This window comes from Palaemon carinicauda, chromosome 4 (genome assembly GCF_036898095.1).
Source record: "Palaemon carinicauda isolate YSFRI2023 chromosome 4, ASM3689809v2, whole genome shotgun sequence".
In the NCBI taxonomy this organism is placed as follows: Eukaryota; Metazoa; Arthropoda; class Malacostraca; order Decapoda; family Palaemonidae; genus Palaemon; species Palaemon carinicauda.
The window spans coordinates 39,800,070-39,819,385 of record NC_090728.1 but is presented as its reverse complement, the minus strand read 5'-3'; the positions used below and the strand labels follow the sequence as shown (position 1 = coordinate 39,819,385).

The 19,316-nt window shown below is 35.0% G+C and overlaps 1 protein-coding gene across 1 annotated transcript in view; it reads left to right on the top strand.

The window, feature by feature from the left end:
- The window catches only part of LOC137639907 (microtubule-associated protein futsch-like), a 296,623-nt gene that overhangs the window by 256,916 nt on the left and 20,391 nt on the right, over positions 1 to 19,316 (top strand). Inside the window, 5 exon segments of the mRNA XM_068372185.1 lie at positions 82 to 254; positions 4,114 to 4,268; positions 7,029 to 17,047; positions 17,050 to 18,015; positions 18,018 to 19,315. Coding sequence (XP_068228286.1) covers positions 82 to 254; positions 4,114 to 4,268; positions 7,029 to 17,047; positions 17,050 to 18,015; positions 18,018 to 19,315 — 12,611 coding nt within the window.

The window sequence follows — 19,316 nt, the reverse complement described above, 5'->3', positions numbered from 1 at the left end:
CCATTATCATTATTCACCTCCTTTGAAAAATAAATAAATGGACTTCAAGTACAAAGCGCTAACAAGAAATCTACATTTCAGGAGAACGTCTGATTCAGTACGCCACAGAGAATCTGGTAGCAGAGGTGTTGATCCACCCCCAGGTCAACACACTGCAACAGTGCCTCAAAAATCTCTTGTCTTCTTTCACCAAACATAGACACATCATCCATGCCGGCTATGCGTTCGCTGGGTCTGGCTCTTGGATGTTACAGGTAATGTGGTCTTCGGATGATCCAGTGTGAGAATGCTACTTGGTTTACTAGTTTTGTCTTGTTTCGATTCTTCACACGATGTCACGTTTGTTAAAGGGCTGTTTATATGTTATGAAAGTATTTAATTTCTTTAATATGTCTTTTTTTTTTTTAGATATTCGGTTGCTCTTCGATTTGGATATTTAGATAATTGATTCTAATTATTATATGTGGTAGTTTCAACAAACTACTTTGTATTCTTGTGATTGAAAATATAAAGTGATTTAAAAAATTTGATTTAAGACTAAATAGATCTTTGGACTTACTGATAAAACTAATGTTGGTTCCTCAAGACAAATGAAAGAAAAAAATTATAATAGATATTTTGAATAAACCTGTTTTGCAGGAAAGAAAAAAAATAAATGTCCGTAAATTTTTTTTTTCTTTTCTTATTTAAAAATAATGATGAACACAAAGAAACAAAAAGGTCCATGCGATAATGCTAATAGAATCTCCTAAGGTTATTTTATCAACCAAATTATTAGCTGTTACATTTAATAACCCATTTCAAAACCGGTTTCAAAGATTTGAAAAAAAAAGATGATTATGCAACGTACATCTTTGAAGCCCTAGAATAGTATAAATAATGGGTAAAAGAAACGAAACTCAGTATTATAATAAAAAAGAATTTTAAAGAGCACTTTAACAACATGGTTGTATCATAATCAGTCGATTATATTTTTCGATGTGGATATTATTCATCTGTTCCTTCATCATAAATTTTAGTAGAGGTGTTTGTTCATTTTGCTATTGTCCACTCCAGCATGCAGATAAGGAGCAAAATTTTTATACCATGCATGTTATATAATTGCATGTGTACTTTTTCTACATATATAAACATGCACACACGCATACATACATATATGTATTTATAGGCTATGTATATATTCACAAGCATAGATAATATTCATATATATATATGTGTGTAGAGGCTTATATATGTTCACGCACGTACATACAATTATGTAACATACATGGTATATATATATATATATATATATATATATATATATATATATATACATACATACATACATACATATAGACTGTGTATACATACATACATATATATATATATGTATATATATGTATATATACATATGTATATATATATGTATGTATATATAGTGATAGTGTAGAAATCGCAAAAATTGACACGTAATGAACATAAAATACTATTAAAGTCATGAAATGATAAGTGAAAAGATTTGATTAGACTTGGCACTCTCGTTTTATTGGTGATATTAACGGACTCAAAATCCTGTTCGCATATCATAAGTATCAGCAGTAAAATCCAATAGATGTCACCACTAAGACTTTTCCTTTCACTTTTCCTTTCGTGGCTATGGTGTGCATAAATGTGTACCTTTCGTGGCTATGATATGCATAAATGTGCACCTTTCGTGACTATGATATGCATAAATGTGTACCTTTCGTGACTATGATATGCATAAATGTGTACCTTTCGTGGCTATGATATGCATAAATGTGTACCTTTTGTGGCTATGATATGCATAAATGTGTACCTTTTGTGACTATGATATGCATAAATGTGCACCTTTCGTGGCTATGATATGCATAAATGTGTACCTTTTGTGGCTATGATATGCATAAATGTGCACCTTTCGTGACTATGATATGCATAAATGTGTACCTTTCGTGGCTATGATATGCATAAATGTGCACCTTTCGTGGCTATGATATGCATAAATGTGTACCTTTCGTGGCTATGATATGCATAAATGTGTACCTTTTGTGACTATGATATGCATAAATGTGTACCTTTCGTGGCTATGATAGAATAAATGTGTACCTTTCGTGGCTATGATATGCATAAATGTGTACCTTTCGTGACTATGATATGCATAAATGTGTACCTTTCGTGGCTATGATATGAATAAATGTATACCTTTCGTGGCTATGATATGCATAAATATGTACCTTTCGCGGCTATGATATGCATAAATGTGTACCTTTCGTGGCTATGCTATGCATAAATATGTACCTTTCGTGGCTATGCTATGCATAAATGTGTACCTTTCGTGGCTATGATATGCATAAATGTGTACCTTTCGTGGCTATGATATGCATAAATGTGTACCTTTCGTGGCTATGATATGCATAAGTGTGTATGTTTGTTTTTAAAGGGTGCCCTAAGATTTCCACACTTCGGTAAAGGATTTTCATAATGGAGAGAAATTGTATTTTTTTTTCTCTTAATTTGATATTCTAAAAGTAATTGTCTGGTTTTTAAGTCTTTATTAGGAAACGTTACACTTAGATTGTGATGAAATACGTAGGTGATCTAAACTGATGATCACAACTATAATTAGATATGATATTTTTTCAGGGGGTCTTGGTCACAATCTTCACCATGAAAGTCCTTAGTCCTGATATTGCTTGAATTTTAGTTGTGTAGTTTCTTGTAACTTTTTTAGAATTCTGAGGAAAATTTAGTTCCTTTGCACACACTTTTGATAATGAACCTGACCTGAAAATTTGCAGTTTGATTGTCTATATATAAAGTCTATTAGAATCTATCATGCTTCTTCAAATTTCAAGATGCTAACTCAAAAACACAAGTAACCTGAAAAGGCTGTTGAATTAATGATAATAACATGTGATGTTACTTTCCTAATTCATGAAACAATATAAGAAAAAGGCTGTTTGTCTTCCAAAGCGTTCAAGTCAATTTTTGGTCCTGTGATTGAGCCCACATTTCTTTTAATAATATGCAGTGTGCTAAGGAGGGCAAACTAATCGTCTCACCTCCATTATGCATGAAAAAAAAATATTTTAAGAAAGCGAATGTGGCTGTATTGTGAAAGAAGGGAGGACTTGTTACTTCTAGAAAGAAAGGAGGTTGTATGTAGTTAAAAAGAATGAGAACATATTCCACAATTTTGTGTAGAAAGGAAAATTGATAACGGAGTAAATGAGAGTCTACTTTTAGCCATTCATTCTTTTCATTTAGGTTAGATTGTGAACAATTATTTTGATTTGATTTATAGAGTATGTGCCATATAGTCTGGCGCTGGGGCCGAAGATGCCATTCAGCGCCGGGGTACATCCGTTGGGGGGAACCCCTCACTTACACTATTAAGTAAAAATTGAGAGGTTTCACAGCAAGATTGAAGAAGGGAATTGGGAACAGAGGTAAAGAAAATCTATTTTGAAACACCAACTTCTACTATTGTCCTGTAGGCTATCTTCTTTCAGGGGTCACTAACAAAGACCACTCTTTTGACTTAATTTTTTTCACATTTTTCTAATTATACATTAATTCGTAAAGGTCGTTCGGGTGATTTGTGTACTGCGTCACCCCGCTTTGTCTTCTCAATTTTAAAATACCAGTTAGATTATAAATTTCCAAACTTCATTATTTTTTTATGTCAATATACAATAACCTAATTATTTAGAAGACTATTTCAGTCTTATCCTAATTAGATTTACATAAGGTTGATATCTTTCACCGGCTGATTAGCCCAAAAATTTAATGGGTCGAGGGAGTCTTGGTGCCTGATTTTGAAACCCAACTTATATTTTACAGTTAACTTGGTAGAAATATCAAAAACTGGGGTTCAGTGTACCGTTTACGCACTTTACAAGGGCTGAAATGCAATTAGTAATTTTGTTGTAAACTATGTTAATGTTTGCCTATATGATAATATATCGTTCTGTGTTGTTGACATATGCATTGGGAGAGGAAAACTAAAATTATAATATGACCTCCGGTTAGAAAGGGTGATCCAATGAGGTATAGGCATCATACAATGAAAATTGTCTAGATGTGGATAATTAACTTTTCCTATATTTACAGGATGGAACCTTCTCAGTGGCTGACCTTATTGCAGCCTTTAGTGAGTATGAGGTGCAACGTGTCCTGCACGCCTACGAGAACTGCATTACGATCGACATCCACTGTGCCCCTGAGGGGAACTGGTCCACACATTTTATGGCCAAAGAGTCATTTAGGTATTTATTTATTTAACAGTTACTATCGTTTTCTTCATATCTAAATCTTCGAATCATCATAATCACGTCAATTTCGTATAGTAGCTTTCCCATCAAGGAAGAGTTTTCAGTAACATACTTGATTTGAGCTGAGGTTACACCGCCTTTATTTTTTGAATTGTCTTTCAGGCTTTTCCTCACTGTCTTAAATTCTCCAAGTTTCTCCTCCTTCGGCCTTTCTCCCCCCCCCTCTTGAAATCTCCACGTTTTGTTACCTTTAATCTGTCCCTTCATAAGATATAAGCAAGTGACGGTAAATTTAATTTTTAGAATTTAAAGTTAGTACAGAAACAATAACAATCTCATCCAGTAACTCTAAGAAGACAGTAAAAATATAACTCGACTTCATTCTTAAGTTAGATCTTCATCCCCACCACCATCCCTCAAGAAAAGGGTCGGTCGCCTCAATTTGATCTTCTCCAACTTCCTCCGCTAAAACCTATTTCTCAAAATTCTTCTTCACGTTGTCAGCTAATCTGATCCTTCGCCTACCCTATTTACCATTCATCTCTATTTTTTGTTAGATGCAGCCACTCCAACGGGAGACGTTTACTTAGGATATGTTAAAAATGTATGAAATCACTCTCTTTGATATGTTGGCTAGAGATGTATCTAATTAATGGTAGCCATGTCATAAAGTAACCAACATGTATAACTCAAATAATACTTACAGCTCACATGTTGAAATTATCAGCAGTAAAATTCAATTAGACGTGAATTTGTTCACTACAGACACCAAAATATGAAACGGATATTTGATAAGTGGATGATGATAGTTCTACCCTCATTAGCACTGGTTTTTGCATTACTACATATAAGAGGGAGGAAAAAAATATTTAAATTGGTATATCCTTTTTATAACTTCCATCAATTTTTTTGAATGAAATGCACTTTTGTGCACTTGAATAATCACTTATATATATATATATATATATATATATATATATATATATATATATATATATATATATTATGTATATGTATATATATATCTATATCTATATATATATATATATATATATATATATATATATATATACAGTATATATGTGTGTATGGGTAGAGTGGGGAAAATACAAACACTTAATGGGACGATAAGAAAAAGGGGAGGTTAATGAGAGAAAGAAAGTGGGTGTATTAAGTGCAGTAACACGACATAAAAGTTAACTGTATAGAGGTATGTATAGGGATGAATAAGATAATTAATGTCATAGTGAAAGATGCAAATATGGGAGGTAGCAGATATTTTAGATGGATTTTGTATACACGAATTGGGGCCAGTCTGTGTCCATATGTAACCTAGGGAAACCCCTGCAGTTGTAGTACGAAGTAAAAGTCAAGAGGTTGTGCAGCAAGGAATAAAAGATAGCTCGAATTGAGGAGGAATATTTGAACGTTAAAAAGTGAGTGCAGCTAGGAAAATATTCTAGAGGGGACTGTGAGCATATACTATATGGAGCAGAATGGGTTATACTTTTTGGAGCTAAATGCATATGAGATGACAGTACAAGCCTTAGTTAATGGAGTTATTATTCTGAAAAACTGTTACCTAAAGAAACTCGAAGAGTTAAAAATATCGAAATGAAAAATTAAGCGATTAATATAAAAAATAGACTAGTATAATTGATACTCAAAGGTTGAGGCATATATTCTCCCGAAGCTAAACAGAAAACATTTTTCTGAAACATTCATTGACTGACAATAGTGTATATGCATGAATAATAGAAAGGTTGCAGAGGAATCATGATTCCTTATTAAGGATTTGATCAAAAGTACCTCAAATTATTGTAGGAGGGATAGTAGAGTTTATACTAGGAGGAACTTTTGTGGATCACATATTTGGTTTGAAATGGTTTTTGGAGAGCTGTGCAATTAATCCTAATACCTATATGGTTTTCTAAAATTATTTATATAGAATTGATGTAAGGAAGATGCCGAGGATATATGTTATAAAGCACAATCTTGTTTCCAGTTATTTTTTTATTTTTATGAACGAAAAGCTTTTGATACATTTTGATGAAAGCAGTGACTAATCAAGTTTGAAAGTGAGCGTCAGACAAAAGTGTATCATGTGTCTATGGCTATCTAATATGTTCATATTATTATTATTATTATTATTATTATTATTATTATTATTATTATTATTATTATTATCATTATTATTATTATTATTATTTTTGTTATTATTATTATTATCATCATCAGCTAAGCTACATCCATAGTTGGAAAAGCAAGATGCTACAAGCCCAAGGGCTCCAACAGGGAAAATTGGCCAGAGAGGAAAGGAAAAAATGAAATGAATAAACTACAAGAAAAGTAATGAACAATTAAAATAAAATATTTCAAGAACTGTAACAACATTAAAGTACATTTTCTTATGTAAACTATAAACAATATATATATATATATATATATTTATATATATATATATATATATATATATATATATAGAAAGATAGATAGAGAGATAGGTATGTAGTTATTATAGCGATACTATCTGCTTTTATATATATATATATATATATATATATATATATATATATATGTGTGTGTGTGTGTGTGTGTGTGTGTGTGTGTGAGAGAGAGAGAGAGAGAGAGAGAGAGAGAGAGAGAGAGAGAGAGAGAGAGAGATTTGTTTGATAATACCTGTACATATGTGACTATTTTAGAATGGATTTTAATTTCACTTACTCCATATTAAAAGTAATTTCTTTTCCACAGCAAACTCTGCCGGGTGACAGTTAATCCAGATGACAAGATTGAGACCACCCCCGGGATCTCAACTTTCGTCCAGTACCTGTCACAGTTCCTTACTACCACACGCTTGGAAGACCTTTTAGAACCCTCAGACATTGTAGGAAATATCCGCTTCTCTCGCCCCACCCTTTACGTATTTCCAGGCGGGCAAGGTGACTCAGCTCTCTTCGGCGTCAACGGCTTTAACATGCTTGTAGATGGCGGCTACAACTACAAAGGATGCTTCTGGGATTTTACCCGACATCTAGATCGCTTAGATGCAGTTCTCCTTACAAGGCTCAATAGTTCAAATCTTATGGGAATTACAAACGTCATTCGAAGGAAGGCCCTTAGTTCTGTTTATCCTCAGATTGGACACATTTTCTGCAACGTTGCAGGTACTCTTAAATCTCCCGATGGTGACAAAGATAAAAACCCACTGTTGATTAATGTGTGGGATGAAGGACATATAATGAGGGAGAATCTAAGACAGATAAGCTTAAAGCCTCATTTATGTTTCCGTGATAATGCAATGGAACCAATCAATCTATATCATAAAGTTGGACATGGAAAGCTTGACATGTACGTAATCAATCCTTCAAGAGACAGTAAAGAAGTTCGTGAGTTTATGCAAAGGTGGAATAATGAAGTGATTAGCTCTGACATGGGTTTTAATACTTATAGAATTGGTGGTAAGGTTTTCCCATGTCCCCTTACAAACCTTACTTCTATATGCGCATTGCTGATTTGGCAACCAAATGACCCTAATGATACTATCACCAGGATTTTATTCCCTGGAAGTACCCCACAACACAAAATATTTGAAGGTCTTGACAGATTAAAGAATTTAGAATATTTGAAATATCAAACATGCTCTGCAAAATCAATTAAAGCTTCATCAGAAGAACGCAAAAGTACCAAAACAGTAGAAAGAATGATATCTGAATCGAAACCCTCCAAAGCTGTTAGTCCATCCCCACCAATACACAGAATAAAGCGTGATAGGTCAGAGCGCTCTATCTCTAGAGAGGAAAGAAGAATTATAAAAATGGAAAGAGATCATCATGAGAGGTCCTCTAGAGAAAGAAGAGAAAGAAAGGTAGAGAAAAGAATGGAACATAAGTCAATTAAAAGAGAGGAGAGAAAAGAAAAGAAAGAAGATAAGAAAGAAGAAAAGGTTACATCGGAATTAGAGGAAACAAAAGAAAAGTTGAATGGCCATGATCTAACAATTGAGTCTTTAGATACAACAAAGGAGTCAATTGAGTCAATAACAAGATTAGAGAAAGAAGTCACTACTGAGAAAGAACTATCTCAGAAAGTCACAAAAGATGTCACAGATGCCAAGGAAGCCGAAAAAATTACAAGCTCTGTAAAGGAAATGATACAAGCGAAAGAAATTTCAACACAACAAGCAGTTACTACGGAAGTTAGTAGTTTAGAAACTAGAATAGAATCAATAGAAACTATTAAATCTAAAGAGTTACAGGATATTGAATTACAAGATGTTCGCGAATCATCTTTGATCTCAGCTGAGTCTGGAGTTGTAACGGGAGAAGAAAGGGAGTCATCCTTAGAAAGTGAACAATTGAAAGAACTAAAAGAGAAAGAGAAGGAAAAAGAAAAATCTAGAGCCAGAAAATCTAAGGAAGGAACACCTGAGAGACCTCGCAGATATAGAAAGCCTAAAGTAGAATCACGTATTGATACTGGAGATAGAAGGCCAAAAGCTGAAGACAAAACTCAGAAGCCAGAGAAGAAGGTCAGGGAAAGGAGGAGTATAGAGAGAAGAGAAAAGAGGGAACGCAAAGTTGAAACTGAAGAAAAGAAAGAAGTTGAAACAACAGAAAAGAAGACAGAAGTTAAAGAAAGAAAAATCCGCAAAATCAAGAGGCCAGAGCACAAAATTGAAGACACAGATCTTACAAAGAGAAAGCCAACACCAGAGATTAAAAGACGTGTTAAGAAAACTCCTTCTGAAAAGGAAGAGAAGGATGTAAAATCTGGTGTTCCTAGAGTTCCAAGATCTGAAAGAAGAATTGTATCCAGAACAACTACCACAACTACAAAGGAGATCACTCATAAGAGATTAGTCGATGAAGAAAACCGAGCTGCTAAAGCCGCTGAGACTGCTAAGAAAGAACAAAGATCAAAACTATCAACACCAAGAACTATCAGAAAAGCTCCAGCTGCAGGTAAAACTCCAAGGCCTAAACAGCTTGAAAGACCACCTGTACCTAAACCTGAGGGACCAATCAAGAGAATTATCACAGGTGCAGCTGTCAAAGCTGGAGTTGTAGCAGCAGCTGTTTCAGGAGTTGCTGTTGTAGAGGCAGCAGCAAACAGAGATGATGTTGATGAAATTGCAGCTCCACTCAAGGATACTGAAGATCTTATGCTTGCCCCAGATCAAGATGAAGAAGATCGCATTTCTGATATAGCAAATATACCTGGTGTACAGGAAATTAAACTAGACGAAGACACCCTCCAGATAATTGACAAACAACACCTTGAGGAAGAGGAGAAAGATTCACTAATTCTTCATGAAGAAGGTGTAATTGAACATGTTGAGAAGGAAGATGTCATCGAAGAAGTTGAAGAGCACTTGGAAGAAGCTGAAGAAAAGGAATCAGAAGAGGAGGAGGAAGAAGAAGAAGAGGAGGAGGAGGAGGAGGAAGAGGAGGAAGAAGAAATAGAAGAAGAAGAGGAGGAGGAAGAAGAAAAAGAAGCAGTCGCCGAAGAAAAGCCTGAAAAGGCTGAGGAAATCAAAACGGATGAAGAAGAAGTTCTAGAAGAAGAAGAAAAAGTGAGCATAGCGGAAAAAGAAGATGAAGCTGAGAAAGAGAAGAAAGATAAAGTAAAATCACCAGATATCCTTGAAGAGGAACGAGAAAAACTTGGAGAAAAGCATGAAACTGAAGATTTATATGATAAAATTGAAACTGATGAGAGAGATGTATACGCAACACTTCCAAGCAGTGCAAAACTCACGGAATATAAGGAAAAATATGAAGAAAAACCACTGCGTGGCTTATTCACTGGTTTTGCAGTGCCTTCAGCAGAACCTAGAGTTGAAGCCTTAACAAAAGAACCTGCACCACAGCCTAAAGAGGAAGTAACTATACCTTCCTCACTTCCAGAGGCTATCTTTAAGCACACTGCCCCTCCTCTTCATCCAAGAGAAGTTATTAAAACGCCTGATGAAGTTGATGACCTCCCAATTGATGAGGAAGTCGAATCAATTGAACATGATATATATGATGAACTTGAAATGCAGAAGCCTGAACAGGATATCACTACTGTTTCCCCCATGATGGAAGTCAAGGGAGAACTAAAGATAAGTGAGGAAATTACTATGGAAAAACTTAAAACGGACGTTTTTAAAGAAACTATAAAAGAAACTGATTTAGCAAAAGAACTGCAAGACGCAGAAGATGCGATATCAAAAGAGGAAAAGATTTCCAAACCTATCAAAGATTTTGAAGCAAAATATGCTGAATTTAAGGCTACAGCTGTGTCAGAAGTAATTGAACGTGGTGAGGTAGTAAGTAAAGATAAAGAAAAAGAGAAAGAAGAAGTAGTAGATAAGATGGAACTACTGAAAGGTATTGCACAGACACTTGAGGAAAAGGAAGTCCCTGTTAAAGTACAGCCTTGTCTGGCTGAAGCAGGGGAGCATGAAGAAGTTGAAGAAGAACCTGTCACTAAAGACAAAAAACCACTTAAAGTAATAACACCTTATGATGAGCCAAAGCTCAAACATATTCCTGATAAAGAACAACGAGATGAGGAAGAAAAGGATATTGATGAATTAGAGCTAGAAGGAAAAGATTTCGTTGAAGTAAGAGAAAAGGAAATTACAGAGAAAATGGAGAAAGAAGAAATCATCAAGCAAGCAGAATTTAAAGTAATGAAAAAGGCAGAAGAAATTTCCTCTGATATTGACGAAACTATTGAAAAAATTGAACATGTTGACGTAGATCAAGAACTAACTGAATTAACTCGATTAGCTAGGGAAGAAATTAGTTATGAAAGAAAAGTTGCATTAGGAAAATTAGCACATAAAGATAAGGAAAAAGTGTTAGCGACAAAAATTTCTGAAACCGTTGAAGTTAAAGATGTTGAAAGAAAAGATACAGAGATAGATGAGAAAACCACTGAAGTGAGTGCAAAGGAAATAACAGTAGTTAGTGAAAAGGAAGTAACCAAAGTTGAAGTATCAGAAAGTATTAGAAAAGAGATGGAAAGAATAGACGATTCTAAGATAATTGTTGAAACTACTGATTTACAAGAAATGATTTCTAAAACAGAGGCATCTGTTAGTGAAACAAGTGTAGTTAGTGAAAAAGAAATAGATGATTTTGTACTCGTTACAGTAGCTGTTACTGATAAAGAGTCTTTATCTCCCAAAAGTGATATTAGTGCAAAAGACACTGTTGAAGTCTCTAAAGATGTAGAAATGCCAAAAGATGAAATGTTCCTGGATTCTGCGCAGAGTGATATTTCTAGTGTTAAAAGTGATATTATTTCTAAGAAAGTGGATGACAGAGACATTTCCATTGGTGTTTCTAAAGATGTGAAAGATGACTATGTTTCCTTACTTAGGAGTGAAAGCACAAAAACTGATATTATTTCAGAAGATAGAATTAAAGATGTCACTACCACTGAGGTTACACAAGTTACAGAGGAGAGTGTTTATGAAACTCTTGCCTCAGATAAGGGTGATATTAGTTTTAAGATTAGTGACAAAACTGTTTTAGATGAAAGACTAGTTATTGATGTAACTACTAAAACTGTAGAAGACACTGGACTTTCAATGTCACCTAGAAGTGACATATCTCTTAGTGCAAAGAGTGATGTTAGTGCTAAGGTTGCTCAGGATGACGATGTTACAATTGAAATGGACGAAAAAGTTACAGTTCCTGAATCCCCAAAAAGTGATGTATCCATAAGTGCTAAAAGTGATATTAGTTCAAAAGATATTAAAGACTCCAAACTTGAAATGTCTGTAGATAGCAAAGTTCCCCTGTTACCAAAAACTGATATTTCAATAAGTATTACTAGTGTCTCTAGTGCACTTACTATTAGTGAAGAGAAAAAAGTAACAGAAGAAGCTATAGAACAAGCCAAAATAGTCACAGAAGGTGCTCCTTTATCACCTAAAAGTGATGTGTCAGTAAGTGCAAAGAGTGATGTTAGTTTAAAAAGTGATATTAGTGTTAAGAGTGATGTCAGCGTAAAGAGTGACGTCAGTGCAAAGGGTGATATTAGTGTAAAGTCAGATAGAGACAAAAAGGAAGAATCAGTATTAGAATCATTTATATCTAAGGATATTAGAGAAGATATCTCATCTAAAGTTGATGTATATAGTAGCCTTAAAAGTGATATTAGTTTGACAGAGAAACCTAGTGAACAAAAACCAGACATACCAGAGACTATGAAGGATGACATCTCCAAAGACACAATGAAAGATGTAACTGCTAAAGAAATTAGTGTCAGTTTAGAAGAAAAAATGGAAGAAGTCGCTATTGATGATGCAGGAAAGAAAACACAGAAAGAGTCCTTATCTCCCAAAAGTGAAAAAGATCTTAGTATCAAGAGTGATGTCAGTTCAAAAGATATGAAAGACTTAACAGTAGATACTACAGAAACAACTTTAGAAAAAGAACAAATTTCACCTGTAAGTGATGTTTCAGCCAGTAGAAAGAGCGAGATCAGTGATAAGAGCTTAAAGGCAGACGTTGAAGTAGATGTGACCAAAAAAGAAATGGACAAAGAACAATTATCACCTAGAAGTGACATTTCAATAAGTGCAAAGAGTGAAATCAGTGATAAGGTTATTAAAGAAGACATTGATGTTGATATCACCAAGAAAGCTCCTGAAAGAGAACAACTTTCACCTAAGAGTGACATTTCAGTTAGTGCAAAGAGCGAAATAAGTGATAAGATCACTAAAGAGGACCTGCAAATCGATGTGTCGGAGAAAGTAACTGACAAGGAGCCCTTATCGCCAAAGAGCGATATCTCAGTCAGTGCAAGAAGTGAAGCTAGCCTTAAGTTATCGAAAGAGGATCTTCATATTGAAGCCAAGAAAGAAGTAGCTGAAAAAGAGCAATTGTCACCCAAGAGTGACATTTCGGTCAGTGCAAAAAGTGAAGAAACTGATAAAATTTCCAAAGAAGTTTATAAAGATGATATATCTAAGGAAGAACCGGAAAAAGACCAATTATCCCCCAAGAGTGACATTACACCACCTGCAAAGAGTGATGTAAGTAGAACGATCTCCAAAGAGTATGTTGAAATGGATATAACTAAAGTAGTTTCAGAAACGGAACAATTGTCATCAAAGACTGAAAAGAGTGAAATTAAGGATAAATTCTATGAAGAGGATATCGAAATTGAGGTCACCAAAAGAATTACAGAAAAGGAACAATTATCACCCAAAAGTGACATTTCAGTCAGCGATAAAAGTCAAGTAAGTGAAAAGATCTTAAAGGAGGACTTTGAAGTTGACATAAAAGAGAAAGATATCGAAGAAGAGCAATTGTCACCCAAGAGTGACATCTCAGTTAGTGCCAAGAAGGAAATAAGTGAGACAATCTCAAAAGAAGATATTGAAATTGATGTTACTAGCACCTTGATTGAAAAGGAACAGCTATCGTCTAGGAGTGATATCACATTAAGTGATAAGATCTCAGAAGACCTCAAAACAGATGTAACAATTAAAGTTTCTGAAAGGGAGCAACTACTACTAAAGAGCCAAATCGCAATTAGTACAACTGAAATTTGTGATGAGGTATATAAACATGAAGTGGACATTGATGACATCAAGAAAGTTTCAGAGAAGGAGCAATTATCACCTAAGGATCAATTATCACCTAAGAGTGAAGAAAGTGATATGGTCTCTAAAGAGGACCTTGAAATTGATATCACCAAGAAGGTTTCTGAAAAAGAATCATTGTCACCAAAGAGTGATATGTCAAGTAGCGCAAAGAGTGAAACAATTGATAAGATATCTAAGGAGGATATCTTAGTTGATGTCACTAAGAAAGCTTTTGAAGAAGAACAAATGTCCCCAAAGAGTGATATCTCAGTTACTGGAAAGAGTGATGTAAGTGACAAAATCTTAAAAGAAGACCTTGAAATTGATGATGAGAGGGTTACTGACAAGGACCAATTATCACCCAAAAGTGATATATCAGTTAGTGCAAAGAGTGTAGTAAGTGATAAGGTCTCCAAAGAAGAACTTGAAATTCTTGATACAACAAAAGTTCCTGAAAAAGAACAATTGTCACCCAAAAGTGATATATCCCTTTCTACAAAGAGTGAAGCAAGTGATAAGATCAGCAAAGTAGACAAGGAACAATTTTCACTAGAGAGTGAAATTTCTGTTAGTGGAAAGAGTGAAATAAGTAAAGAGGTCATTGAAATTGAAATCTCAAGGAAGGTTCCTGAAAAAGAACAATTGTCCCCCAAAAGTGACATTTCAGTTAGCACAAAGAGTGAAGTAAGCGATAGGATTTCTAAAGAGGATCTAGAAATTGATGTGTCTAAAAAAGTTAGCGAAAAGGAACAGTTGTCACCCAGAAGTGATATTTCAACTAGCATAAAGAGTGAAGTTAAAGATGAGCCCTCTAAAGAGGACTTAGGAACTGATATTGTTAAAATTTTAACTGACAAGGAACAACTCTCACCCAAAAGTGACATATCAGTTAGTACAAAGAGCGAAGTAAGTGATAAGATCTCAAAAGAGGATCTCGAAATTGATATCACAAAGAAAGTTTCTGAAAAGGAACAATTGCCAACAAAGAGTGGAGTAAGTGATGAAGAACCTACAGAAGATATTGAAGTTGAAGTTACTAAGACTGTTTCAGAAAAAGAACAATTATCACCTAAGAGTGAGATCTCAGTCAGTGTGAAAAGTGAAGCAAGTGACAAGATCTCGAAAGAAGACCTTGAAATTGATGTTGATAAGAAGGTTTCTGAAAAGGAACAATTATCACCCAAGAGTGATATCTCAGTTAGTGTAAAGAGTGAAGTAAGTGACAAGATACCAAAAGAAGACCTTGAAATTGATGTTGATAAAAAGGTTTCTGAAAAGGGACAATTATCACCCAAGAGTGATATCTCAGTCAGTGTAAAGAGTGAAGTAAGTGACAAGATCTCAAAAGACCTGGAAATTGATGTTGATAAGAAGATTTCTGAAAAAGAACAATTATCACCCAAGAGCGAGATCTCAGTCAGTGTAAAGAGTGAAGCAAGTGACAAGATCTCGAAAGAAGACCTTGAAATTGATGTTGATAAGAAGGTTTCTGAAAAGGAACAATTATCACCCAAGAGTGATATCTCAGTTAGTGTAAAGAGTGAAGTAAGTGACAAGATACCAAAAGAAGACCTTGAAATTGATGTTGATAAGAAGGTTTCTGAAAAGGAACAATTATCACCCAAGAGTGATATCTCAGTCAGTGTAAAGAGTGAAGTAAGTGACAAGCTCTTGAAAGAAGACTTTGAAATTGATGTTGATAAGAAGATTTCTGAAAAGGAGCAATTATCACCCAAGAGTGAGATCTCAGTCAGTGTAAAGAGTGAAGTAAGTGACAAGATCTCGAAAGAAGACCTTGAAATTGATGTTGATAAGAAGGTTTCTGAAAAGGAACAATTATCACCCAAGAGTGATATCTCAGTCAGTGTAAAGAGTGAAGTAAGTGACAAGATCTCGAAAGAAGACCTTGAAATTGATGTTGATAAGAAGGTTTCTGAAAAGGAACAATTATCGCCCAAGAGTGATATCTCAGTCAGTGTAAAGAGTGAAGTAAGTGACAAGATCTCGAAAGAAGACCTTGAGATTGATGTTGATAAGAAGGTTTCTGAAAAGGAACAATTATCACCCAAGAGTGATATCTCAGTCAGTGTAAAGAGTGAAGTAAGTGACAAGATCTCGAAAGAAGACCTTGAGATTGATGTTGATAAGAAGGTTTCTGAAAAGGAACAATTATCACCCAAGAGTGATATCTCAGTTAGTGTAAAGAGTGAAGTAAGTGACAAGATACCAAAAGAAGACCTTCAAATTGATGTTGATACAAAGATTTCTGAAAAGGAACAATTATCACCAAAGAGTGAGATCTCAGTCAGTGTAAAGAGTGAGGCAAGTGACAAGATCTCGAAAGAAGACCTTGAAATTGACGTTGATAAGGAAATTACTGAAAAAGAACAATTATCACCAAAGAGTGAGATCTCAGTCAGTGTAAAGAGTGAAGCAAGTGACAAGATCTCGAAAGAAGACCTTGAAATAGATGTTGATAAGAAGATTTCTGAAAAAGAACAATTATCACCAAAGAGTGAGATCTCAGTCAGTGCAAAGAGTGAAACAAGTGACAAGATTTCAAAAGAAGACTTTGAAATTGATGTTGATAAGAAGGTTTCCGAAAAGGAGCAATTATCACCCAAGAGTGAGATCTCAGTCAGTGTAAAGAGTGAAGTAAGTGACAAGATCTCGAAAGAAGACTTTGAAATTGATGTTGATAAGATTTCTGAAAAGGAACAATTATCACCCAAAAGTGAGATCTCAGTCAGTTTAAAGAGTGAAGTAAGTGACAAGATCCCAAAAGAAGACCTTGAAATTGATGTTGATACAAAGATTTCTGAAAAGGAACAATTATCACCCAAGAGTGAGATCTCAGTCAGTGTAAAGAGTGAAGCAAGTGACAAGATCTCGAAAGAAGACTTTGAAATTGACGTTGATAAGAAGATTTCTGAAAAGGAACAATTATCACCCAAGAGTGAGATCTCAGTCAGTGTAAAGAGTGAAGCAAGTGACAAGATCTCGAAAGAAGACCTTGAAATTGACGTTGATAAGATTTCCGAAAAGGAACAATTATCACCCAAAAGTGAGATCTCAGTCAGTGTAAAGAGTGAAGCAAGTGACAAGATCTCGAAAGAAGACCTTGAAATTGACGTTGATAAGAAGATTTCCGAAAAGGAACAATTATCGCCCAAGAGTGAGATCTCGTCAGTGTAAAGAGTGAAGCAAGTGACAAGATCTCGAAAGAAGACCTTGAAATTGACGTTGATAAGAAGATTTCCGAAAAGGAACAATTATCGCCCAAGAGTGAGATCTCAGTCAGTGTAAAGAGTGAAGCAAGTGACAAGATCTCGAAAGAAGACCTTGAAATTGACGTTGATAAGAAGATTTCCGAAAAGGAACAATTATCGCCCAAGAGTGAGATCTCGGTCAGTGTAAAGAGTGAAGCAAGTGACAAGATCTCGAAAGAAGACCTTGAAATTGACGTTGATAAGAAGATTTCCGAAAAGGAACAATTATCGCCCAAGAGTGAGATCTCGGTCAGTGTAAAGAGTGAAGCAAGTGACAAGATCTCGAAAGAAGACCTTGAAATAGACGTTGATAAGAAGATTTCCGAAAAGGAACAATTATCGCCCAAGAGTGAGATCTCGGTCAGTGTAAAGAGTGAAGCAAGTGACAAGATCTCGAAAGAAGACCTTGAAATTGACGTTGATAAGAAGATTTCCGAAAAGGAACAATTATCGCCCAAGAGTGAGATCTCGGTCAGTGTAAAGAGTGAAGCAAGTGACAAGATCTCGAAAGAAGACCTTGAAATTGACGTTGATAAGAAGATTTCCGAAAAGGAACAATTATCACCCAAGAGTGAGATCTCGGTCAGTGTAAAGAGTGAAGCAAGTGACAAGATCTCGAAAGAAGACCTTGAAATTGACGTTGATAAGAAGATTTCCGAAAAGGAACAAATATCACCCAAGAGTGAGATCTCGGTCAGTGCAAAGAGTGAAGCAAGTGACAAGATCTCGAAAGAAGACCTTGAAATTGATGTTGATAAGATTTCTGAAAAGGAACAATTATCACCTAAGAGTGAGATTTCTGTCAGTGTAAAGAGTGAAGTAAGTGATAAGATCTCGAAAGAAGACCTTGAAATTGTTGTTGATAAGAAAATCACTGAAAAGAACAATTATCACCCAAGAGTGACATATCAGTCAGTGTGAAGAGTGAAGCTAGTGACAAGATCTCGAAAGAAGACCTTGAAACTGATATTGATAGGAAGATCTCTGAAAAGGAACAATTATCACCCAAGAGTGATATCTCAGTCAGTATGAAGAGTGAAGCAAGTGACAAGATCTTGAAAGAAGACCTTGAAATTGATATTGATAAGAAGATTTCTGAAAAGGAACAATTATCACCCAAGAGTGAGATCTCAGTCAGTGTGAAGAGTGAAGCAAGTGACAAAATCTCGAAGGAAGACTTTAAAATTGATGTGGATGAGAAGATTTCTGAGAAGGAACAATTATCACCCAAAAGTGAGATTTCAGTCAGTGTAAAGAGTGAAGTAAGTGACAAGTTATCGAAAGAAGATCTTGAAATTGACGTTGATAAGAAGATTTCCGAAAAGGAACAATTATCACCCAAGAGTGAGATCTCAGTCAGTGTAAAGAGTGAAGCAAGTGACAAGTTATCGAAAGAAGATCTTGAAATTGATGTTGATAAGATTTCTGAAAAGGAACAATTATCACCCAAGAGTGAGATTTCAGTCAGTGTAAAGAGTGAAGCAAGTGACAAACTCTTGAAAGAAGACCTTGAAATTGATGTTGATAAGAAGATTTCTGAAAAGGAACAATTATCACCCAAGAGTGAGATTTCAGTCAGTGTAAAGAGTGAAGCAAGTGACAAGCTCTTGAAAGAAGACTTTGAAATTGATGTTGATAAGAAAATTTCTGAAAAGGAACAATTATCACCCAAGAGTGAGATCTCAGTCAGTGTAAAGAGTGAAGTAAGTGACAAGATCTCGAAAGAAGACCTTGAAGTTGATGTTGATAAGAAGGTTTCTGAAAAGGAACAATTATCACCCAAGAGTGATATCTCAGTCAGTGTAAAGAGTGAAGTAAGTGACAAGATCTCGAAAGAAGACCTTGAAATTGATGTTGATAAGAAGGTTTCTGAAAAGGAACAATTATCACCCAAGAGTGATATCTCAGTCAGTGTAAAGAGTGAAGTAAGTGACAAGATCTCGAAAGAAGACCTTGAGATTGATGTTGATAAGAAGGTTTCTGAAAAGGAACAATTATCACCCAAGAGTGATATCTCAGTCAGTGTAAAGAGTGAAGTAAGTGACAAGATCTTGAAAGAAGACCTTGAGATTGATGTTGATAAGAAGGTTTCTGAAAAGGAACAATTATCACCCAAGAGTGATATCTCAGTTAGTGTAAAGAGTGAAGTAAGTGACAAGATACCAAAAGAAGACCTTCAAT